The sequence below is a fragment of the Cardiocondyla obscurior genome, linkage group LG10 (assembly GCF_019399895.1).
Source record: "Cardiocondyla obscurior isolate alpha-2009 linkage group LG10, Cobs3.1, whole genome shotgun sequence".
Lineage (NCBI taxonomy): Eukaryota > Metazoa > Arthropoda > Insecta > Hymenoptera > Formicidae > Cardiocondyla > Cardiocondyla obscurior.
In genome coordinates this window covers 5,668,432-5,694,917 of record NC_091873.1, presented here as the reverse complement: position 1 = coordinate 5,694,917, position 26,486 = coordinate 5,668,432, and the positions used below count along the sequence as shown (strand labels likewise).

The 26,486-nt window shown below is 37.1% G+C and overlaps 1 protein-coding gene across 1 annotated transcript; it reads left to right on the top strand.

The window, feature by feature from the left end:
• The first annotated feature begins 29 nt into the window (after nt 1-29).
• On the top strand, nt 30-25,480 carry LOC139106031 (fez family zinc finger protein erm). Its single transcript, XM_070662485.1, has 2 exons — nt 30-1,572; nt 20,984-25,480. Exon 2 carries the CDS (start codon nt 20,991-20,993, stop codon nt 22,194-22,196), a length of 1,206 nt encoding a protein of 401 aa, XP_070518586.1. The 5' UTR covers nt 30-1,572; nt 20,984-20,990; the 3' UTR covers nt 22,197-25,480.
• The last annotated feature ends 1,006 nt before the right edge of the window (nt 25,481-26,486 follow it).

Sequence of the window (26,486 nt, the reverse complement as noted above, 5' to 3'; positions counted from 1 at the left end):
AAAGATATGTTAAAGCTTTTAACAATTTCAAGTGTATGATAAATAAGTAATTTTTTTTCCTTTTTAAAAAAATATAAATAATTTACCTCGTCATTATGATTTAAAGAATCAGAACGAAAAGATAAGATATCACGTCACAGGTCTTAAAAAGCGATGATGCACGAGAATACCGCCGACGTCTAGTTTTCAAAGCGACGCTGGGGGTCGATGGTGGTCGCCGTGACGGTGAACGAATTAAACCGAGGAAGGAACAGTGCCTCAAAGCTCCGAAAGAGGATCGATTCAAAGTGTCGAAAAAAATGAGAAGAGCGATCCTACGTCTGCACTTTTGATGTCGGTCGCACCTCGTTCTATCTATTGAGAATTCGAGTAACTTGCGCGGCAGACAGAAACGAAATAGCTACATTACGACATTTGCGATGGGTAAAAGTGGGAAAGAACGTACGAGGGGGGATGGAGAAACGCGGGGATGAAAAATTTTATGGGATAATAGCCCCATTTTAAGGATAACGCCGGTCGAGCAACGAGGATGGGCCGTCGTATCGCTCCGCCCATCGTACCGCCCACGCCATCGGTGGTTGCTGCTAAGCTTTCTCCCGTTCTCTCACCCTTCACCCTTCGCGGCACAGTTGGAACCTTCTCGCGGTTCGCTAGCAAGCGGAGCACACACGTCATCTTTACCAGCGACAAACGGCGTTTTCAATCGTCGCCTCGGGGTCGCTGCCGCGATTCATCCACGATCCATTCCATCGGAAATCGTCGGATTCGTCAATTCCAAACTGCTATTGGAACTACTTGCGGAAGTGATCCGAGTTGTGTATAAATGTGACATTGCCCGGAGATCAGTGAACCAAATCGGACGTTATCGCGAGATAAAAACGAAATTTTTTTCCAAGCAAAACTCGTCAAAACGATGCCGAAGAAGAGTAAAAAGGAAAATGGTATTTAAATCAATTTGTGCAAGAGATAATTCGGTGCGAGGATGATTAATCTTATCGGTACCAATGTATTAATCGAAATCCCTGATTTGTAACGATTCTATGAACTACAAAATTATAATTACACTTCAGAAAAGTTCGAAGCTTATGTCCCGATGATTGCGAGCAAATTAAAATTAAAATGCAAAGACTAGTTTAACAAAGTTAGTGATCGAATAATGTAGAATATGTGAAATAACTAGTGGGTCGAAAAATAATGGATTTTGACAATGAAGCCGGACAAATAGATTGTGTAAAGTTAATCGAAGTGTAAATTTCAACACCAAAGTCGACGCAAAGGATTCATTTTGGCGACAAAAATTAAGGTTTTCGAACTAGATGTCAATTCGCATAACGACGGGCATAATTTCAGATTATTTGCGATAAATTTGAACAATTATTAGAGATTGAATAAAAGAGCATACAGTAACGATTAATGAGAATAAATATTGTTTGAATCTTAAAGCGTACTTGATATAAAATTTGCGTTAATTAATTGAAAAACTGTGAAAGTGTTCGGTCTGTTAACAAGAGAAAAATTTGTGTAGTGAGCTGTTGCTGAGGTCAATTAAACAACAGTATTTTCCGAATTTCTGTAAGTATTAATAAAACGAATCAAATTTTTACGTATTATCTTGAAACTTTATTAAAATTAGCGATATAGTTGCGTTTAATCTATTTTTTATTTTTTACTATTTATTATTATTAAATTTCTTTCCTTTTTTTCAAACGGAAAATATTTAATTTAAAATAGTAAGCCACAATTCATTTAAAAATAAGTATAAATGCGTTTACATATAATAATTAATCTACCGTTATTATATTTAAATACTATATTAATGAATAATTTAATGAAACACTCACATACATATATTAATTAATAACACAAGATACAATAATTATTCTTTCTTATCTCTGCATTCAATGCTCATATTAATATACGTAAGTTACGTGTATTAAACACATAGCGCGTTATGCAACAAATTCTCTGATAATCATTCATAATTCCAATCTTTTACGTGATAGATATCATTAATTCGACAATAAAATAATTCTCAATTACGGCAGAAAGTGTGTATCGCATTCGTAAACGTGTCCACGAAGTCTACAACGCTGCAGAAGCTCATTAATCGAAGGATAGATTATAAGATCAAAAGCTTGGTGTAATTAATCGGATTATACGAGTGGCTGGAGCGAAGATACGCGCTGCTTTTCTGCATTTGGGGAGGTACTAAATGGATTAAAACGCCCGTCGTGTCGCATCGCGTCGCGTCGTATCGCGACTTCATTTTCCCGTGCGATCTCTGGAAACTAGATGCGTCGTGTGCTACGGCCAAATGTAATTCAAAGAAAAGCCGAATGTTCAAAAAAATAAAAGCAACAGCACGGCGCAATAGCGAGCTGAACTTGTCTCTTAATAAAACGGGATAGATATACTTTTTTTTATTTTTTTATTTGTGGATTGTTAATTAGTTTCGTAAGAGTACCGTAAGTTTACGAAGAAGCGAGTATTCAAAACTTACTGTACACGCGTGGATTGTAAAAATTTCTCGTCACCTGTAATTTATGAGCAAGATATTTGAAGCGATCTCAGATGCGCGCAGTATAAAACGGATACCGTCGATCAGATTGCTTAGGTGGGATAAATTTATATGCATTTCTGGCAAAACCAGACGTAAGACGAAAAAGGAGTCCTGCCTTTCTTTAAATTTCTTTAACAACCGTATCGTTATTATTTCAATTTCGTTATCATTTACAATGATACATCGCACAATGCAGTTTCGCGGCGTCGATGCAACAATTTTCCTCTTCACTGCTTTCTCCGCGTAAGCGATTCGAACGTATGTGCGCACATTGTACGCACGCACAATGTATCGTAACGGGGACAAAAAAAAAACATTTAGCGTTGCGAAAGCGTCGCGACGATTATCACGGTGAAATATAACAGTTCGCGTACTCGAAACAATATGCGCGGCACAAAAAGGAATGAGTGCCGAAGCGGCAACTGTACGGCCAGAAGCAGTAAGTGCCACTGGATATTAACGAACAATTAGTCCGCCCCGCTCGTGTTTTATAAACATGGGTGCTCGTGCCATCGACAACTATTATTTTTCGAGGATTCTTTCGCTCGCTCGCCTACCCGACTTATATGCCGCCGCCTAAGTACCACCGCGTTCAGAACGCGCGTCCGAAACATGCGTGTATTTGAACTGGTACTTGGGGGTCTTCGAGTACTGCACGACACGTAAGCGCGGGGACTCGCGAAGGGCGTTTCGTTATGCTTAAAAGCGCAGTGAGAAACGAAGGGATGAATGAGCGAAGGTAGCCTCGGTGTTACTGCCTCTTCAAATTTCGTGTAAACACTCCGCGAGCGAAGCGTTCGCCTATCACGGCGATTAATATCCCAATAAACTTCGTACACGGTGTACGAACTCCACGATCGGCTCTCCGATCGTTTACTTATTACTTTACTACGAAATTACTATATTACTTTACTACGAAAAAAAAAAAGTCATGCGACTTACCGATCTGCATGAGCTTCAGCGGAGTTGTTGAGTTCTGCTCGTGGCTGTAACATAAAATGAAAAATATTAATGTAGAGATGCTGGTATATTAATTAATAAAGTTAATAAAAAAAGTAAATTCTTTTTTTTAAATAAAGATTTTTTTTTTTTAATGTATGCTTACCTATAAGTTGCTCCGCCGATGCAGGATGCCCCCCGGGCCTGCTCCTCCTCTCAGATGGGACGTGTCGAGCCATCCTTCCGCGCACAAGTAACTCGCGAGCACCCCGACCGTGATTTTACTATTCGCGAAAATTACTCAATAATTACTTTCGCGCGTTCTATGTTCGGCACTCGCGTTCAGAAGCCAATCGTATATTAAAAAATTCCGCGCGAATACTCAACGAACTTCCGACGAACCGGTTGCGGTTCGTATAATTATTAATCGGCGGTGACGACACTTTTTTGTAGACGACAGTGGATGCATCTGCGTCGATCTGTAACAAAAAAAATATATATATAAGTATAATTTAATAAACGGCAACAATAGAATTAATTAATTAGCTAAATCATGCGTAACGCACCAATTTTTTTTTATTTTTTTATTTTTTTTTATTTTATTTTTTTTTTAGAGAAGAAATGCAAACGGGTTTAAATGTTGCTCGAGTAATAGATATAATACGAATATCTTATTAATTAAGTTATTTAATATCGGAAATATTATCTAATTTTACACTCGCGTAATTGACATAAACGACGGAGAGGAGCGCGAAGAGACGTTTCTCAGACTCAATGGAACCGCCGCGATTTCCTTTCTCGCTTTATTTTCTATGTCATGGAGTCTTGAGCATTATTCCGCTACTTGATTTTGCATCGAGCCAGCTGTCTCCGATTATTTGCTATAGAAATTTCGGGGATTCTGATTCAAAGGGAGACCCCGGCAACCTTCGCTAATATTTGAGGAGAGGCCTCGCGCAGTCTTGGGTCTTACCGGACGTGCGCGGGCTCTCTTGACAATCAATCCCGGGCCTTTTTTTTTTTTCTCTTTCTTTTTCTCCTCAACGAATAGACACAACTTCGCGAACGCGTAAGTACGACGAGGGTAATCGTTACCCCGTGAAAGTAAAATATGTTACGGATCGAAAGTGATGAAAAAGTAATTTATCTCCACGATTCGCGACAGCTAACGCGCAAAGTGCCGAAGTAGTATTAAATCACGCCTATCAAATAGCGCACGTGCAATAGTGCCGGGTATATTTTCCAGTAAAAGGAAACCCCGCAGACATTTCGGCGGTCGACGGAATTGTTAGCGGCCGCGGTGCTATAAATTCCGGATAGTTGCGCGCGAGGTCTTTAAGCTTGCTCTGTTTTAAGCTATCCGTGACTTAGGGACCACCACCCGGCCACGTCCGCCCTCACCCTCTCTCGCAATCCGCGTGAGCTCGGCGTCTCGGGCCAAGGATCAGCAAGATGGTTAGTCAGATAGCACTTTGCCAGCGCCACAATGCTCGCCCCGCTCACGCGCACGGCCGGCGGGTGGCAGTCGGCGATGCGCGGGGGTGTGTGAGTGATGCTTACAAGTGTATGCCCGTGGGACATCGTGTGTGCGTGATGCAAAGTCGTGGATGGGGCTGAAAAGGTGGTTGGTATCTTGTTGGAGGGCGAGAAATACGAGCTGGCAGTTCGAGGCTCTTCCAACAGCTTGCGTGCGCGATCAAATCGAGAGGAAGCGAGCGTGAGACAGAAAGGCGGCGGGAGTCGGTGGGGAAAAGAGCGGACGAGAGAAGGACGAAGCGCGGCCGCCGCGGCGGAGTTGCTTTACCTGTTCGCACCCCCTTTTTGCAGTACTCTTTAAAAAATTAGCCTCTCCTTTGCCTCGCTATGCTCGAGCGTTACCGCCGATACCGCTTTATCGTACGCGCACAATTAGAAAGGCCGAAGGGCACGATCTGCATGCTCGTGAAACGGGGGATCAACGGTTCTACATTTATAAATAATTTTTACAACAATTTGAATGAAAACGAGTTATGCCCCTGGACTTGACGTATCACAATCACTCAGCTTTTATTACAATTAAAAATCTAATTAGAACGAAATAATTTCAGAAAACGTTGACGAGAAAAAGAATTTTATTTAATTCCTTAAAAAAAAATAAATAAAAAAAAAAATCTTGTTACGATATTTGTGTCTATTAAATCCACGTATAAAGTATGCTTCTAATACATGGTATATGTGTATTATAGAAGGTTGTATAGAAAAGAGGAAGTAGTGCGTTAATTTCGAGTTACCCCTCGAATACCTTTTTCACGTGTGTGCAACACTACGACTGTTACCCTAAGAACAACGGTTAGCCTGCGGTGTTCAGGACGGCCGGTAATTTGTAAGGAGATATACGATAGACAATAACACCAGTAAGGGGCAGGAACGCGCGCCGACTAATTTGTTTATCATAAATTTATCTTGATTTATCGTTGCACCCTCACCTGTATCGTTTCGTAATGCCAATCGCGTCACTCCCCCTCTCTCGCCCCCGATGAATAAATTTTCTTTATTTCTTTTCCGCTTTCTCAAAGTCCACCAGCTACGTCAATTACGGGATACTGTGCTTTTCAAACGAGCGAACCGGCCGGCGTAAAATATTTTTACTCGACGAACAAATTTCGAAGAATTTATGCGCGGCGATAAGTTAATTTTCATATCACGCTTTGTTCGATCGGCCTAATTTGGGAGCATTAATAGCTGCTAATTCGATATAAAATATTTTTTTTTTTTTGTGTATTAAGTTTAGAGTATTTATTTTGTACAGAATGGAATGTTAAAAAAAATTTGCCAGAATGGATTTGATCCGGCTTGTGTTAAAAGACTCGCATGCATATTGCGGGAAAACCGCTCGCATGTCCGGCAATAGGGTCATTTCAATGATACAGCCTGCATTTACGTATATTTATATGAAATTAATTAAACTGCAATTTTATTGATCGCCAAGCAGCGACTGTGCTGTCAGATTTTCAATACGCGACAATTTCGATTTTATTGAAATACTTGGCGGCGTATTTAAATTTACAAATCTATATTATTGTCTTATTAAAACTGCAAAAATTATAAGCTTGAAAAATGTATAATAATTTTATTTTTCTATATAATATTGAGTTATTAATTGAATTAATATAATAAATTTAATTATATCAATGAATACAAAGTGTAGAAGGGCAGATTATCGAATAATTACAATTAATTCTGAAATAAATGATTCATAATGGTTTCAATTTTTAATTATAATTCTACACTACGTTTTAAAGAATATAATTAATTATAACTTAAATGTGACATCTAGATGTGCCTGCATTTACAACAAAAAAATGTAATTTGTGCAGCGCGACTTTTACAAAATGTATTATAAAATATCAATTTATATAAATATTGGAGTTAAGTAAATAATAAATTATATCCATTAAAAAGAACATGAAAACGCACCCGCGTATTAATGGAGTGAAAATGGTGAAGATATACCGGAGGAGTGTCCAGTCACGCTATGGAAATTATGACGTATTACACGATTGCCTTTTCAACGTTGCATGCAACCTGCTCATGCCGTGACTAATAAGTAGACATAACGCAATTTAACGCGCATTAAGGCAAACTAGCACCGTAGTGAAAAGAATTTGAACGATGTGATTCGGAAGTAGCTATTCATTCACAACATGGCATGAATCATTTTACCCAGGGAATTGTCCGTAAACTGAATTTGAGTGAAGTACCTTGATTGCAAAATTAAGTATGCCAATGGAATTTAAATACGCAACATACTTTTACGCCATGAAAGTTCAATGTCAATTTTATTACCTTGACTAATCACGAGCCTTGGTAAAAATTAATTTATGTCTCAACATAGTTATTTATTTTTTTTACTTCCACGTCGGAAAAAAAAAAAAAAAATTAATACTTAACATATACTTTACTGCTCATTATTTTATTTTACGAAAACGATATTTCAAAAGTGACATAAATATAATCTCATCTTTTACTACACACGTGAAAATTGCTCTCGTAAATTAAATGCTTACTTATAATTAAGTGATAGGTCGGAGTCTTAACGCGGTTCCCGTAATAAATAATTATATATACTATATATATACAATATATGTATACACATACGTAGTACGTGTATGAAACAACTCTGTCCTCGTTAGGCGTGCTTATTACGCATTTAGATAGAATCTTAATGCGATGAGGAGATGAAAATATAATTATCCGCCGGCACTTTATATCGCGGGGTGCTACGCGTGTGTGCAAGATACGTGAGCTAGGTCATTTTTTTATGGATTTGCACGTGAAAAATTAAAGTAGTAAATTAGAGCGAGATTCGCATGAATGTGTGCACCGTGTACGCGGCGTCGCGGAAACCGAACCGCGCGCGCTGGTTGGTGTCAGTTAATTCAAAGCGGTCAGTTAATTAAAGTAATCGAGATAGTACGGAGAGCACTCTATAATTAGTAGTCGGCGCCCAACGCGATAATGCGATCTCGGATCAACTTGCGATCACCCTTCCAGCGAGACTCCGCGGCACTTTACATAATATTTTCAGCCCAAGGAAAAAACGCATGAAAACAAGGAAACTAAAGCAAGGTCGCGTGAAAAATCGTGTCGCGCAGAACTTAATTATTCTCGTGCGAATATTCTTTCGTGGCGCGTACAGAGTTATATTTCAAGAAATAAATTTTTCATTATATTATTAATTATATTTGCTCATATATGAAATTTAATACAAAGTCATGCGTGGCGAAACGAAGGATAAATAAGTTCCTTCTCCGTCTGAAAATCAGTGAAGTTCGCGTATTTTATTGTTACCGTTGTAGGAATACTTGTATGTTACATGGCGAATAAAGCATTCTGGGTTCACGAGTGTACGCGAGCATACCGTAGAACGCAGCCGAGGTGCACAGACACCGGAAGTTCATACTTATTCACTGAGCACCGAAAGGGCGACCGGGTATAATTTACGTATAAATTAAGCAGAATGAATCAACGGCAGGCAATTAATCGCAATGGCTCACCCACGATAATAGTAATGCCCTCTCGCTTGTTTAGAGTTAAACGCATACATTATGTTTTTCATTATCTGGCCACGTGGACACAATATTTGCCATTTCCACCACTTTTCGATGCCTAGTCTCTCCTGGCACAAGTATCTTTTCCATATCCGTTACACATAAAACTGTTTCGTTAATTATAATAGAATTTATCAATAAAAATAAAATCAAGTGTAATAAAGCAATTAATTTTTGCAAAACTCTTCATCACGAATCTTGTGATAATATGCAAAATAAATAGTTGTAATGTGCAAACTAAAATTTAAAAAATAATCTACATCTACAAACAGTTCAGTTAACGGATTGAAATTATTTATAAAAGCATGGAAAATTATGTAACAATAAAAATGTTTTAATTATAAATAAATTATTTGAGAAAGTAGAAGGATTTATTAACAAGAAAATTTGTTTAAGAATTTTTAAACCGACCCGAAGTACTTACTCGTCGAGTTTTACCCACTTGCCGTTAACGAGCATCATGCAAATCGTGTGTTATCAAGTGAAAACGATATATTGATACTAATCGTGAGAAATGGTACCGTTTACCATTTACGAAAACGTGGTTCCCATACTTCAGCGTCGGTAAGAGTAACGCATGTACCGCGAAGGGGAAAAGAGAATAGAACGATGTGAGGGTAGGCGGATTGCACGAAGTAAACAGACCGTGAAATTACCTTTTAAATATTAGATTATGATTAAATGTGTACCTTCCTCCGAGGTACTAGATGTTCAGCACCACTCTACGCGCAGTTCATAAAGCCAATGGGGGTGGTTTATGGCGGATGAAACTCGAACCATCCCTCTTCAAGCTATATCAAGATATCAATCAGCTCTTGGCATCAGATAAGATTGGTTGCTCAGGAAGCGAATGCCTTTCAAAATCCGAATGAGGTCCCCGTATTTCAGCGAACTAATAAGCCGACCGGAATTTTCGCGAATAAATTATGTTTGTACAAGCGCGATAATGCCCGTATTAGTTATGTAACGTCTGCTATTATTCGTAAGAGATAGTCTGGTGTGTTATCTTTTTTTTTTTTTTTTAAATTGTAAGAGAAAGTAAAATATATAATTCAATTTTCAATTATAATATTATACTTAAAATTTTTGTATAATTAAATAATACATATTTATTAAATTAATCATACATAATAAATTTTATATAATTCAATAATTGAAAATAAAATTATATCTTCGAGGAAAAGAGTTATGTATACGAACTTGTATTAAAACTTTTCTTTTTAATTGCGTAATTTATCGCCGATTCACTATGCGTATATTATGTAAAATAATGAGCATGATATAACGATTGTATATGTTATTTTTAACAAAACTCGTTCAATTAATTTATACCGATACTTTTTTATATTTTATGTCTTCCCAGTGACATTTACTCGTGTATCGTTTTGATGGGTATCGCGACGTGCTAAAAATTTCCCGTCCAACTTTATATTCCCTGCGTCATAAACAACGGGGTAACTGCAATTGAGGCGTTCTCACGTATCCGTCGATAATCCCTCCCGTCTCAACGGCACTCGATACGTTTTACACGTAAGCCGTAACAGTGTTTGGTTTTGTCGGTGCCTAATTGGGTGTCGTTAACGCGTGCACCGGGAAATAAATGTTGGTAGCGGCGTCTTCGGCAATAAATTTCCTTATATTCCTCCCGTAAAAAAAAAAAAAAGTTAAAGGCCCTAACGCCGATATCGGCGCTATCACGCGAACGCGCCCTGGGCCGTAAAGGCTGAATGCGACAAGCAGGTGTTTATATCCGGCCTCTTGGTCGACCGGTGGTCATTGTTCCGTTCCGCGTCCGTCCGCGTGCGCATACGATATGCATACATATGCATAAAAAGAGCGCGTAATGCCTAATAAGAATTGTACGCCCCCGCCGCGGCTCGCAGTTCGTTGAAAACTTCCCGGCGACGTAAGCATATGCATTGCTCACTTAACGAGATTCATATAACGAGATATGTGCGGGAATCGCGCGCGTCCGACCGTGCATGTGCATCCGCAATTACGCGCGACAGAGAGGATAATAGATAATTAATGCAAATAAAAGGCTGACCGGAAAATTTCGGCATCGAAAGTGGTCTTCTTACGTTTACTATTACGTTTACTACTTTCTACTTTACGTATTACAGACAAGTTTTACTTTAACCATTTCTAAGAAAAGACCTTTTCTTTTCTTTTCTCTCTTTTTTTTTCCTTTAATATTACGTTTTCGAAACATTTTATCAGCTCGCTACCTTTTCCCTCCCGTTTTGTGCAATATGCGTTGCAGTAATTGGTACTTTTTATCTGCGTAACATAAAAATTTAATTTACGATAACGTTGCATCGGCCGACAAGTAGCTGCCGCGAACTAAATTCGCATCCTGCCATTCCATTTAAGGGTAACCGAGAAGTTTGAAATCTCCGGGGGAGTTCGCCGGCTAAAACCAACCCCTACCGGTTGCTCGAGGGGCTGTACCACAATACAAGCAATAACACGTACCAACCTCCGTTCTCCATTCTCCGTTCAACATCTCACCCCGCAATTTCACTGTCGCCTCGTGCACGCACCCCCTTTTACCTTAATCGATGAAGGATGATTTGGTCTTAAATAAACTTTTCACTTCTACCGACGTAGATCACATCCCCTTCATTGACCCTCCGCCATTTATCACATAAATTGTCAAGTGGTCACTTTGATTATACGCTTACCCCGCGTAATTCGTTTCTGCGGATTTCTCTTTCGAGATAAAGAAAAAGAAAAGAGGAAGAAAACCAAATCTTTTTAAATTCCTAAGCGAACCTTAAAGAAACTAAAATTAAAATAATGCCTATTCCACGTAACGTTAACTAAATTATGACCGAAAAAAAAGAAAAAAAAATGATGTAAATCAATATCGAATTGACTCTTCTATTCTCTTAGAATTTAGAATATATTTTCAGACTTTTAATATAGATAGAAAGTTCTTGACTTGGAATAAACAGTTGCCGGTGGGGAAAATGAAATGTCTACGTCGTTAAAGAAATTACAATGGTTTTAAGATCCCGAGACACGCCTTTGCGTGAACCTCGAGGTTACAAGGACTCCTAGAATGAACAAAAGACTACCGATTGAGGAAGGTAGAGTTACAACGCGAGGCGAGACGGTATTATCCTTTCAAGATGAACGGAAACGTTGGATACGGAATGTATACCGACATCCGGCCACGTGTCTCCGCCGAGACCAATAGAAGCTGCGATATCGGAGGAAGGAAGGGCTATCCTGGCGCGAGGATTCAAGAAAAGGTACGTACAGTCTTGGTGGCACGCGCCAAGGCGACTGGGAATTATTCAAATAGAATTCACAAAACGAGCCAGCTGCCTTCGCTTTCACCGAGATCCGAATACTGGGGTCACGAGCAAGGAACCATACGTTGTACATAAGGTTTTTTATGTCACACGTCAGTTCGTTCCCGCCCTCTATTTGCCCGACAATTTGACACCGATTTACGACTTCGTCCAAGTCAAGTCGCAAGCAAGTCGAAAATAATACGATCGCGAAAATTCGACGATTTGCAAAAAAGATAGAAAAAAATTTGTTACATTTATTAATTACAATTTAATACATAGATATTTCTGTGTTTTTTTTTTTTTTTAATATCAGCTGTAAATAGAACTAAATAAGTTTCGCAATTAATTTTATAAATTAATATTTTAATTTGTAAAAAAATAATTATTATTTAATATTTAATAATAATGATGAAGCATAAAATATTATAAAACAACGAACCTTGTTGCATATTCTTTTAGCTCGAATCACGATTGTTTTAAAATAATGTTTCTAAATTTTAAACTTACAGCTTGAAATAAAAAGTTAATAATATAAACGCATTTAATATTTTTAATAATGTAGCAAATTTTTACTTTTGCATTAGACGCCGCGATTCATTCGACAGTTCTCTACAGTACATTTCCGTTCCAATCATTTCCACAGATTTCTTCGATGTCCAACCGACGACGTAGCCCGAGGGGTTAAATTGTGACATTTAACGTGTAATATCCTATATAATCTTGTATGAAAAGCGCCATGCGCAATGGTTTGCGATAGAATAAAGCCGCTGTGGTAGTAAGGGTGGTTTCTCAGGGGCGGTTAGAAGGACGGTTAAAGGCATTGAGCCGTCCAAGCCACTCGCGAGAGTTTCGAGCTTCTGAGACCGATGGCAAAAACCCCCGAGGGTTGGGGGTGGCAGATGGCAGCCATCGGACCAGTTCTTTATGGCATTTTGCCCCACCGGTTTCGCTTGATACTTACTTCAAAAAAGAGTAAGAGATTAAGTGGCACGGAGATGTCGGTGTCATTGCGGCAATAATTAACGTCTCTCGTTAAAGAACATTCTCAATACTATCAAACTCTTTAAAAACTCTTTCTTTATCCACGCGAGAAAAAAAGCGGCTCGGAACGAATTATTAATACATGTACATGCGACACACGTATACACGAAATTTACAAGCGCATAGTTAATAACTTCAGAAGTAAAAAAAAAAAACGCGTTTTAAATGTGAATTTTAATTTATTTTATTTTATTGAAATAACTTCCCTTTTTTTCAAAACTGCTATTATAAAATTTGACAGCAAACATTTCTCGTGAACGTAAATAGTTGCATGCAAATGTCGGCTATTGCTTCTTCTTTTTTCTTTGTCAGATATCAGTTATTAGTTATGCGCTTGATTTGGGGTGCGTGCAGCCTATTACGTCGGCGATCCATTGATAAGCACGTCAAATCCGCCAGTAACACACTTCTCAACAACTAAGCCGTTCTATCGAGGGTCTCGACGACTACCCAAATCGATCATCAAACACCTTCCAAGATTGAAGTATCCTTGATTCAACCTGCCTTCTGATGAGTTTCGATCACTTGCCGTTTATCCCATCGCCACGAAATAAAGAGTTACGTGTTTTGCTTTGACCTTTTGTGTTTTATTGAACTAAATGACGTAAAACGACGTAAAGGAACTTACGATTCATAAATAAATAAATTTATAAATTATATACGACGATATATAATTTATTTTTCCAACTATTATTCAATTTAATTAATTATTCGATAAGATTAAAATTTTTGTGAAATTATCCTGTTTATTATTCGCGAATCAGTTTAACGTCTCGTTAATACAAACGTGAATACAACACGTTTTGTTATATTAATTCGTAGAAAATAATCGTTAATCAAGTTTAAGTACTATATAATTATCTAAAATTGTTTTTCTCGTTACTAGATCGGATGTCCTTTTTTTTTTATCTGCCCTGGTGGCAACAGGCACGCGCCACTCAAAAAGTCCCCTTATTCATCTTATCGTGATTTCCGAAGACGTGTATAAGTATACATCGTATGAAGCAAATGGCACGCGAGACTTCCGGCACCGGTCCCCCGCTCACCTTTGCAACGAAATCTCCTATACTTGGAGTATCGGGTTTATGGTTCATTCTTCCTTCGAGAATCGAGATTGCGACTGAATGGCGAAAGCGGAAGTAGCCTACGCCTCCGTGCATTTGTGTACGAGCCAGTCGCGCCACGTAAAACCCCTTTATTGTTCTCCATTGTCTCATATGATTTAATGAAAACGGCCGAAAACGCGAGAACATTAAAAAAAAAAAAAAAAGCACTAGAAACCTATCCGAATATACGGTTTTAATAAAACAGTTTCAGCGTTCATATACCACTTTTAAATAAAGACGAATTACGTTCTGCTAAGTTATTACTCGGCAAATATTTTTAATCGAAACCTAATGCGCTGAAATAGATTCTCGAAGCAGAATTTTTCAAGAACTTTTATTTATGTATTTCTGCGAAATAATCTTCAGATTCGGCCTATTTTATTTGCGGCGCGCGGAGAAATTTCAACCTCTCGTTTACGGATCTCTTGTTAAAAACATCCGCGATGCAAGCGGGGTATATGGGGTGGTTTGAATGGCTCAGGAAATGACAATGGTGAGGCAATTGTTTCCCTGACTTTTATCCTACTCATTATTCGGCGCGACTATTATGATCATCCAGGCGACCGATCGTTATTATGGAGGTCGATGATCTCGAGTTACCAGGCTATTGTCGGCGACGAACACGCACGACGCCGAAAATACGAAGCGATCGTAATGATGCAGCGTGGCGCACGTTAAAATCTGATATAGCACGGTGCGACGTAATGGTAATCGTCACTTTCCGTTTATTAAATATGTATAATTTAATTAACACTTCAAACTATAATTATGTCACATTTAGAATATATTATAACGTTAATTTACAACAATAATAGCCTGATTGAGTTTGTAAAAAATTTAACACGACGTTCGATAACGATGCTTGTGATAATACATCAAAGGAAAGTGTTAAAAAATCTTTCCGACTTATTTTTCGTATCCTAATATTGAAATTCAGGTGTTAACGTTATTAAGCGCGAATGTAACAAATGTTTTATATGAAAATAATTTTAATTTTATATTTGTGGTTAAATTTAATATTTTACATTGATGTAATATGCGTGCAGTAATAATATAGTGCCGTAGCTGTCGATTCAAGTTATTTATTGTGAATTTAATTTCCTTTTCGTAAAAATAAAGATAATCTCGGAATACCCATGTTTATGAAAACAGCTGTCTACAGAAAATTTAACTTTAAAAAAAAATAAAAAAAAAAAGAAGAAGAAGAAAAAAGAACTAATGATATAACGTGAAGTTTTTGCTGCTCTCTAATGGAGGCTGTAACAGTCGTCGGGTATAGAAGTGAATGTTAACCTCTTGTATATTGCGCAGCTGTGAACCCCCCGCCAACTCGTCGCTTCAACGACGATATGTCGAACACCAATGAATTCTGAACATATTGAACGCAGCGGGATCCGTTGCCATTTTGTAAAACTCACATTCATATGAGCACATACACGAACGCCAATTTTACTTTCGAGCCAGTGGTTCTTAATCTTTTCGACGCCGAAAAAAGATTTTTTTTATTACAAGAATAACTTTGCAAGAAATTGCTGATAAGACAACAAAATTAATTACAATCTCGTGATATCGTTCGCGTCTTCGCGACGTTTAAGTTTGTACAAGACAGAATATTTATTATATTAAGAAAAAATTAAGTTACGGTATTATAATACACGCGTTTTAAAACGTATTCGAATTGATTAAATCAGTTTGAAACGATTTAATCGAACCAGGTCTGTATTTGTCACAATCGTCGTATCAAATAAATCGATAGCAGAGGAACGAGGAGAACGTTCCAGGTGTGACGCGATCAAAAACATGTTAAACACGTCCGGTAAAATCTGTCAAATTCAGACTTCGTGCCGCGGTATCTCTAATTGCGGAACATGTAGACGAGACATATTAATCTTTATTATTTAATTCAAGTTTAATCTATCTAGCATTTGAAACTGAATCGATTCGACTGCCGCGAAGGCCTCTCAATTTTTACAAAGACTCGATCGGTTTTGTTACGCGGGCAGATTTTACAAAAAGTAATCTGCACAAAATTATCAATATCTCGTATAACTTTTCTGCAACACGTTATATTTTCTGTAATATAATTTTCTTGTCGTTTATATATTTGAGAATACGCGAATTCGACACGGCGTAATTACGTTTGCTGATTATTTTTAAGTTTCATTACATTTTCTGTTTTCTATTTTTTCTTTTCTGTTTTTTTTTTTTTTTTAAGATATTAAATTACATGAGCTCGGTAAATCGCACATTCTCGATTCCACTGATCGAATGTCAAAGTTCAAGTTGGTAAATACACCGGGAACTTTCTTAAAATTAAGTAATTCTCCCGAATGATTCGGGAGAAACTGCCGAGACGTAGTGTAAACGACATATAACTGAACAACTTAATCTGGAATATACCGTTGGAATACACCAATCTCCCGATTCGTCGACTCGCAATTTATTCCTTCGTACCCCTCGCCATCGCACTACCGCTCTCCAATTAACTTTAATCACCCTCCTCCGCGGACTCCCTTCATAACGTGAAACTTCAAAATTCAGTCCCAGTTTATCTTGATTTACGCAAGGACGTTGTATACTGATATCCTAACGCGTTAATACAACATTTTTAGAAAGTTTCAACAAACGTCTATTTCTATTTCTTTTTTTTTTTATCTTGCGACTTCAAAGTAAATGCAAAATAAAATTATTACGTGACGTAGAAGTAATAAAACAGATGCTACTTAATTTTATTTATGTGAAAATTATAGATATAACGTTCTTACGTATATTATTTACTGATAAAATTAAAATATGATGTTAACGTTACATGCCGTGCATATACCAAGTAATTTGCATTACGTCAATTAAAATTCTAAGTGAATAAACAGCTTAGAAGGCTGTAAAATGCATGCGACAAGCGACGGAGAATATCACATGATGCTAACGTGTCGCTTCCCTGTCTAGAATTCTACCCGTCGGTCGCCGACTCCGCTCCTCAGCTTCAAATAATTTATAATCGTCATTGCTTGCCACTTTCATTCTAAATTCTTACTTCCACATTCATATTAATCGCTTAAACGGTACGCAAGACTTTTTCTCGGCCTTTGTGTCGCATAATTAATTTCTAAAAAAAAAAGAAAAAAAAAAAAATATTCATAAACTATGAAAAAAATTAAGCCAGAAATTCTACGGTGCACCTTTTACTTTCTTATCGCTACTTAGGCTGCGTATGACTAATATACGTATGAATTTATAAATAGGAATACTGAAAGAAGACAACGGTGATTAATGCAGCTTGCACACGCGAAATTGCTTAGTAATGTGCCTTATGATTTTTGTAACGTAACGAAAATATTGTGTAAATGGCAAATTAAATTTGTACGTAACACGTAATGATTTACGCTACACGTCGCGTAATATGTTTTATTTTATTAAGTTAATATAATTATTATATTATTTTAATTGTGAAGGACAGTTTTAAGAGAACGGGATCACGACGATCGAAAGGAGCGACTGGATAGAGAAAAGTAATTACTATTACAAAGAGATGAGTAAATTTGCAAAGCCATTTCAAGTTTCTTCGAGCCCTTTCAACTTTCTTTAAGTCTGAAACTATTCATTCATTATCCTTAATAGTTTACTGGAGGTGATTGAATTCTTCAAATCAATTGTAACCATATCGGTAAACTTTGTACATTTAACATCTGCGATTTAATCTTTGCTTTCAAATCGATCGCCCGCGAAAGAAAAGATGAGAGAGAGAAATTTATCTATGCATCTTTTTATTTTTTTTTTATTTTATTTCTTTTTCAAAAATAGTTTGAAATATAAACCTCGACGTTCTTTTTTGCTTAATTTCATGTAACTTATTTTCTACGTAAGATGTTGATTCGAAAATACTATCACCTTGCTACTGAAATAATTAGAAACTTTAATTTATTCGATTTGAACAACATATTAATTAAAAAAAAAAAAACATATTTGGAGTGAAATTTAATTCTTTAATTTTGGAAACTCAATCTTCTAAGCCTGCAATCTTCGAGAGAGAATTATTTGAAAAAGTATACTCGGCTCCGAATAAAGTGAACAGTTATATCAATGATTGCGTGGAATATGTAGCTCATTGGATCGAGTAGCGTTAAGAAAACAAAATGGTTTCTGGGTATATGTCGGCCATGCTTTGGTATGGATTGATTTAAATTGGTAAAATGACTGGGTGCCGCAGGTCTCGGTGGCAGAGAACGATATACTGGTTACCACGGCTGCTTGTTAAGTACTGTAACAATATTGACCCCCACCACGACACGGTTTACCATCCCCCTGCTTCTTGTACCCTCGTGCGACCGATGATAGCCTTCGCCAATCTGTTTTCGTTTATCCCTTCCATCGGCAACGATTTATTCCGTCTCCGTTAACAAAAGTGAAATGAGAAGAGGATAGTGCAAAAGAAAGATGGATTAATATTGAAAGGAAAGATGAAAGTAAAGGTTCGGTTAGTGCGTAAAAAAAAGACTACGGTAAAAAGAAAAAAAAAAAAGAGAGAGAGAGAGAACATAAAGCTTTCTTGCTTCCTTCCTCGAAGAGACAGAAGATAAAGCAAAAAGAACGGAAGGTAAAGCGTGAGAATGGGAGAAAGGACGCTCGGTACAGAGTAAAGATAGCAAAGGAAGAAGCGTGTGAATGTGAAGAGTGTGGGAAGGAAACCGAGAAAAATAAATTAGTAACACTCGGCGAATGCAAAGAAAGATGAATGGGAAATACAGCGATAGTTCACGCTCGCACGCACGTGCACGCGTACATTATGACCTACAAAATATGATATAACTTATACTTTTTATGTAACGCATTACTTTAGTTACGACTTGCCATTTAAACGATATTATAACCACATCATAAAGACATAAATTATTATTAAAATGTTATGCAAATTTTATATTAAAAAAAAAAAAATTAATAACGAAAAATTTAAAAAATAAGACATTATTTTCTAATATTCTCTACATTATTTTTGCAATTAAAAAATATATTGATAAGATACGCATAGACGAAGAAGAAAGATACGGAAGGAAAAGCAGAATTAGAATTTTCACGCGAAGTAACTTTTCCGCCAGTCTTTTTATTCCTGTTTTTATGGCAAAGCCTATGTTCCCGATTATATGTTTCTACGTGGATTTTTTACGCAAGACGACTCTTTTACTCCATTCCTTTTTTTTTTACATAGAAAATAAAACAACTCGGGTTGAACTGCAAAACTGTAAACGTAGCTTCACCCTGAAAACAGGGAGAAGGGTGGAATAAAAGTCGCTTCGCGTGAAAAGTCGAAAACTCACGTGAAATCGTACAATCATGGACCTAGCTTCGCCCCGAAAACACCGGGCTGAGTGGGGTGGAAGTAGCTTTCCGTGGAAAGTCAGGCTCCGCCCTTTCTGCATCCCGCCCATACGTTTTCCAATATTTCTCTCAATAGTGCTTTATACCAATTTTCAACTTTTATAAAAATAAATGGTACATCTAAATTACTATAAATATCTTAATGATAGAAATTTAATTACTAATAATTTTAATTATTATAAATAAAAAAATATGCCACTTATTTATAGAAATAGAATTTATAAAATAGAATGAAAATGAAAAATAATTAGAAAATAATAAAAAGAAAGAAACTAGAGTGTATACAGAATATTAAATACAATACGATATTTTAAAAATGAGGAAAAAAAAACTCACACGATTATAATTTTCTATAAAAAGAGGAATGTGTTAAGTACGTCATATTTTTATAAAAGTTTAAAAAAAAGTTTGTAACGATATAAAAAAATTAAAAAAAAATGGAAGAAATGTGCGACAGGATGATATAAAATGGCGCGAGAAACGACGGCTGTTTTCAGCTTACCCTCGAAGGGTTTGAAGAGGAAACCTTCGTGGTACGTAATCGCGTTCTTTTGTCGGTGGTGCACTTTAGTCGACAGTTGTGCTCTTCTATGGCGTTGCGACGCACCAGGTTGTCAACGTGACGTCGGTGCTTTTCTATAGGCCACGGAGGCGATTTCGAGGCGAATCGCGTGACAAGACCGTTTTCCCTGTTAAAATCTCGCTTCTCATACGCGTTATAGCTCTTCCTACCAAGCTGTCTGATTATTAGGGTCGTCTTCGATCGAGAGGCAATTCAGAGACGCCTTAGTGATAGACAAAGTTCGCAAAAACCTATTACGTTACTACTCAATAAGAAAGAGAATTTCCGCAATAAAAGAAAAGTTTTTTTTTTTAATTCTTAATAAATAAATTTTTAATTCTTAATAAATTAAAATAAAAAAAACATTTTCTTTTACTTCTAACGAAATGTTAAAGGTTGCATAATAATTAATGCATTTTCGTCTACGCGAGCTTATTTCAGACTGATCTTATCGCAAATCTTGAATCGAGATCCTACGATTACCATGCGATCCAGTCGCAAGTATTTTATGAAATCGCCAACGAGGTCCCATTCAATTTCAGTCGTCATTCCAAGTCCAAACATGATGCTACTCCACGGAGCAAACATTTCTACTTTTCAATGTGCAAACCTTTCGCAATAGCTTCAGGGAAGCTTGCATTTCTACTGTGCTGACCATTTCGCCTCTCATTCACGTTGGCTCTGCTATTCATTTTTTTTCCTCTCGCATTGCATATTAGATTATATAAATCGTTAATTTAAGTACTTAAAAAATATTTCTTAAAAGTATTCCGAAATATTAACGTTTATTAAAAATTAAAATTATTTTCTTTCATTAATAAGTCTACAAAAATATATTATTTATGTATTAACTATGTAACAACAAGGTAGATTAATTATATATATAACGAATAAATTTGTTAAAATAACTTTAACGTTACAAAAAAAAAAAATACTATTACGAAAAACCATAATATGATATCGATTATTAAATAAATTATCCGCTAAGTAATTAATATTTTCTTTTACAGGTTTATCATGCAACCATTCGCAACCGGTAGTGCAATGGCGACTGAGACACCAACGAGTCTACCACTCGAAAGAGTAACTTCCCCGACGCCGTGCCGAAACCTCACCTTCTCCATCGCCAAAATTATGGAGCCGGACAAACGATTGACCGAGCAGAACGCTAATCTGGTGCCACCGCCGCCGCCGGCGGCGGTCCCGGCGACCACCACGACGACGACAATTCTACAATCGCCAAACATCTCTTCCCCGTCATACTCGGCGCATTTAAAATCGGCGTTCGAAAAGTATGTACCGACCTTGAGGCATCAGGATATCCTCCAGCACTATCCCGTACTGTCTAAGTATTATCCGCTGTACTATCCGAATCCCTTATTGAGAGCCTTCCCCGGCCCGCCCGCCTCAACCCCGTCAGTGACGCAGAGTTCACCGCCCCCCGCCGCCATCCAGGAGGCGTCCTCGAGACTGAATCTGACTAGCATATCGTCGGAGAATCAGCGCGGCAAGAAAAGTCCGGCGCCGCGCGGCGAGCTCGGCACCGCGAACAAGCAAAAGACCTTCACTTGCCCGGAATGCGGCAAGGTATTTAACGCGCATTATAATCTAACGAGACACATGCCGGTGCACACGGGCGCCCGGCCGTTTGTCTGCAAGATTTGCGGCAAAGGCTTCCGTCAAGCGAGCACGCTGTGTCGACATAAAATTATCCACACCGCCGAGAAGCCGCACAAGTGCGTCACGTGCGGCAAAGCCTTCAATCGTAGTTCTACTCTCAACACCCATACGCGCATACACGCTAATTTTAAGCCGTTCGTCTGCGAGTTCTGCGGTAAGGGCTTCCATCAGAAGGGTAACTACAAAAATCACAAGCTCACGCACAGCGGCGAGAAAGCGTACAAGTGCAACATCTGCAACAAGGCGTTTCATCAAATCTACAATCTGACATTTCACATGCACACGCACAACGACAAGAAGCCGTTTTCCTGCAAAATATGCGGCAAGGGCTTTTGCCGAAACTTCGACCTCAAGAAACATATGCGGAAGCTACACGACACGGGCTCGCCGGTGCTCAATGGATTAAATGCCTCGGGTCAAAATCACAACCAACAATCGAGCTACTCCTCAGTTTATCACGGCCCCGAACACTCTATCGTTAGTCCGTTCATACTTCCTCCGCCCGGAACTACGAGTTACCATTCCCTGAGTAAGATGTTGTGACAAAACGAGAATATGCACTACCCCCGAAAAACTCAGTATCCGCTTCTACTTAGCTCACCCTGCTATTCGACTGATATGGCTCAGTTGGCGCAAACTACTAAGTAAGGTATTAAAAAAAAAAAAAGAAGGTGCCCGAAGGCCTCGTCGAGTTCTTATTTAAAGAAACTATTTCCCGACTTACAATTAATTATAAAAATGAGTAGACAAATGCATTTCTTAATGTATCTTGTTGAAAACATATAGAATCTTAAAAAGAAAATAATCCGCAGATAAGATTTTTAAATATAATAGATGTTTTAATACAAAAAAAAGAAAAAAAAAAACGATATCAACGACTTATTCGATAAATTTGGATAACTAGTTAATCATCCTAATTATATTTAAAATTAGGATAAAATAAAATTAACGATTGGCTTCGACAGATTAAATTATTTTTCTCTACTTTTTTACTTTTTCATATATCGAGAAAACAAATATATTTAATTCTCTTCTTTTTTTTTTTTCTTTTTTATTTATTTCTGTAGCGTAATCGACGAAGTTGATTCTATTCTTCCAAATTAATATGTATAAAAATTTAATGTAAAAATTAATTTTATATATTTTTATATTGTCGAATTGTTAAAAAGTTCTTCAGTAAATTCAGATTGGCATTAAATTTTATCCGTTTAAAGTAAATGACTGTAAATAGAGGGGTAATTGTTAAACTTTCGACTGGGATTGCATGAGTTGTAACAGTCTGGACGATACTCATAAACAATATAATTTTGTGGAATATTCGCAAAGCGTACTGGACATTACAAATAATTCGCAACGCGAACGAAATCAACTATATCACGAAGATAAATCAATAGGACCCAGATGCCCTGTTAGTCTCTTCACGAACTGGGAAGGGTTTTAATTGATCGACTACGAGTGTTGATGGCTGCATCAATGGATTTCTGCGGGTAAATGTAAATATTTGTAAATATTTGTATGTGCAAAGCAAATACGTTACGCGTTAACGGTGAGCGGGAACGAGAGTTATTAGTAAAGTGATTTGTAATTAGGATCGTCTCAATATAGATACCGATAGAGAACCATGGGAAATCCGATAAAATCGTCCAGATGTTTGTAAAAAAAAATTTCGTCCAGATTTCATGAAAACGTTTACCTTTGAGTCCTATTATGCATTAATTTCTTTATTGCGAAAGTAAAAATTGAAATAAATATGTTAAGTTGTAAGAAGGTAATCTCAAAAATTTAATATTTGTATTAAATTACAAAAAAATTAATTTTGATATAATTTTTTTTTTTTTACTTTTTAATTATTTGCACTTGAAACGTGTTCAAAAAATGTTTTGCTGTTACCACCCAAGACAAGATAAAAATAATGTAACAATGCTAGTGTCTCACTGCACAATGTACATTTTACGTACATAAAAGGTATATTACATTGCAGTTACATCGTTGAGTAAGAATTGTAACTGCCCGAGTGGAAATTTATCTACTTAATTTAATTTTGCAGCTGGTGATTAGATCGCGCGGATTAAATTTATTTCTTAATTAGCTCGATGACCAGCTTGATACTAGCCATACATTACAAGAAAGTATTTATTCTCAAGTGACTGTCTTCAAAAAAATTAAATTGTCATTTAAAGAAAAAGAAACAAAATCTGTCCAGAATCGGTCGTCTCGTCGCTGCCTATCGCGGACTATGTATCTCAATAGAATCTAAATCTTTTTCGTCGCGTACTTGTTTATCCTGTCGCGTGTTGATCTTACGCAAAACTCGCTCGAGTGCCGAAATAGCCGGGCAAACCGGTTCTCGCCGCCCGCCGCTCCGCGCGTCCTTCGCCGTGCGGACTTAGAAAACGCGAGAACTGCCGGCCGATGAAAAACACCCGCACGTACTAACACTACCGCGGCGGTCGACTGCCGAATTCGCCGAGTAAAACAATTGCTGTCCGCCACCCGCGCGTCCTTCACCTTGCGAGCTTGGAACGCGAAGGCTGCCGGCCAGATGTTGACACACGGACGTACTCACACTAACGCGGCGATCGGCGAGCCCGGGATAGGTCAGGATTCGCAGCAGATTTTAGCACGCGGCGAAAAACGTACAGATATCTAGCTTTTCTAGCTCGTTATCAGCTGGTAAAAATTATCTCGCACCTAGTACGCTTCGAGCGTTACGTATCCGGCTCGGTGCTGGACAGTTTTTGCCAGGCAGCCACGAGATGAATCACGAATCGGCTAACTAATTATTAGGTAACGGTGGGTAATCAATTTCCACTCGGGTGACGTTACATTACCACGTGCTTGCCGGACGACATATTTATATTTTACTATTTTCGAAGGGTACTTCTCTTTATAAAATATCGCATTTACGCAATTTTAATATAATGGAAATATAGTACAATATAATATAATATTTTTAATAATAACATGTCGAGAACTTATACATCTATTCATCTTGTTTTAAAACTGTCGATATTATCGAACTGTCGCGTATTCTCATAATTATTATTTTTTTTTCTTTTTTCTTTCATCGATATAGCGCAGTATTATCGGCCTACCCTGAGGCAGAATTGATACATAATCGAACACGAAGGGAAACAATATTAAATGAAACTTTTGTATCGTTAAATAATAAATCAAGAGCTACGACTATGGCAGAACGTACAAGGCAGACCTTTTACGTTGACCGCATATTTATCTATTTTAAACAAATGTATAAATCGGTGTGATAGTAGCTTTAAGTGAATCATAGGTAGCAAATGAAATGTTGGTCATTATTATTACTATTGTAATTATTATAACTGTCATGATCATCGTGGCTAATGCGACTGCGATCATAAAAAGCTTTGCAATAGAGTCGAGAGTGTTTAAAAAGTTTATTAATATTATTATTATTATTATTATGTAACTTGTATAACTATGCATTTTTATTTACATCTCATAATTGTGAAGAGGCCACGCGAAGACTATTTTTATTATTGTGCCTATCGTAAATTTCAGGACACCGCGTTACAAAGCAATATTGATTAATATAGTAAGATGTAATTTGCTTTAGCGTATCGTAAATTTGTTTTAAACGAAACGAACCGTAACAGACTCTTGTATAAGTATCGAGCAGGCTAGATAAGCGGCAAGTAATTGCAATGAAAATTTAATCAAGCGTAACTAAAAATGAAAAGTTATGTATGTAGATAATTGATAGAGTAGATGAAAATGCATATATATATGTATGTGTCTTTGTTGTAAATATGAGTCAATCCGATGCAATAAATTCATCAATACAGTGAGAAGTATCAATTGTTCCTTTCAGTCCTTGAAATCTTTTTATGATCAATTGAATTTATTACTAATTAACATTGGCGTTAACCGTACGGTAGCACCGAACCGAAAAATGAAGAATATTACAATAATAAATAATTAAAATACTCTTGTACAATTAATTTTAATAATATTCCTGAAACTTATTTCTTTTTTCTTTTTCTTTTTTTTTTCTAAATACCACAAAAGAGTAAAGAGCAAGTGAGTGAATAATTAGTTTACGAATTAAACATATAATGTATGCATGCGTGTATAATTAAAATTTATTAAATAATATGTTTACTGATTTTGAAAAGATACGTCAGTATTATAAAGTATTTTTTTCTTAAGAAATTTTACACTTTAAATAAATTACGAACAAGATTAAAAATATTACATTGAACGAAAGATTATTAAAATATACTAAGTTGTTCCTTTTATTCATATAGCAATAACTTTATGAAATTGTTTTATATTATTTAATCTTTAATTTTTCAGTGACTGAAAAAAACAAAAATGTTTCTAACGATTTCTGATTTAATGAAATTAATTTAGCTCGCGGCAAGTGTCTGACGTTAATAAGAAATAGAAATGTTGCAAGCCTCGTAAAATTGCCTATCGATTACGCAGAGAAGGGCTTAAACCACCTCGCGTGATATACGTAACAAGGATGTATACATATGCTCCACATGCATGTACATGTACCTCGAGTATGTCACCCAAGCGATCCCTAATCTGCAACGATAGAGAACCGCCCCTTAAGCACATCGTCTACTTCGATATCCTATCTTTTTACAATCGCGAAAGAGGATTAGCGGTATAATAAGAAGCGAGTGGCCTGATCGACGGGCGAACGCCCGGGAAAGCGGAGACAGAGAAAAATCCCCGCCATTCGGACTAACACGATGTGTACGAGATTGCCGGTGGAATAGAAAGAAGGTGGAAAAGGGAAGTCGCTTAATTTATAACGAAACAGAGATTGAAAGTGTAGCCAAGAAT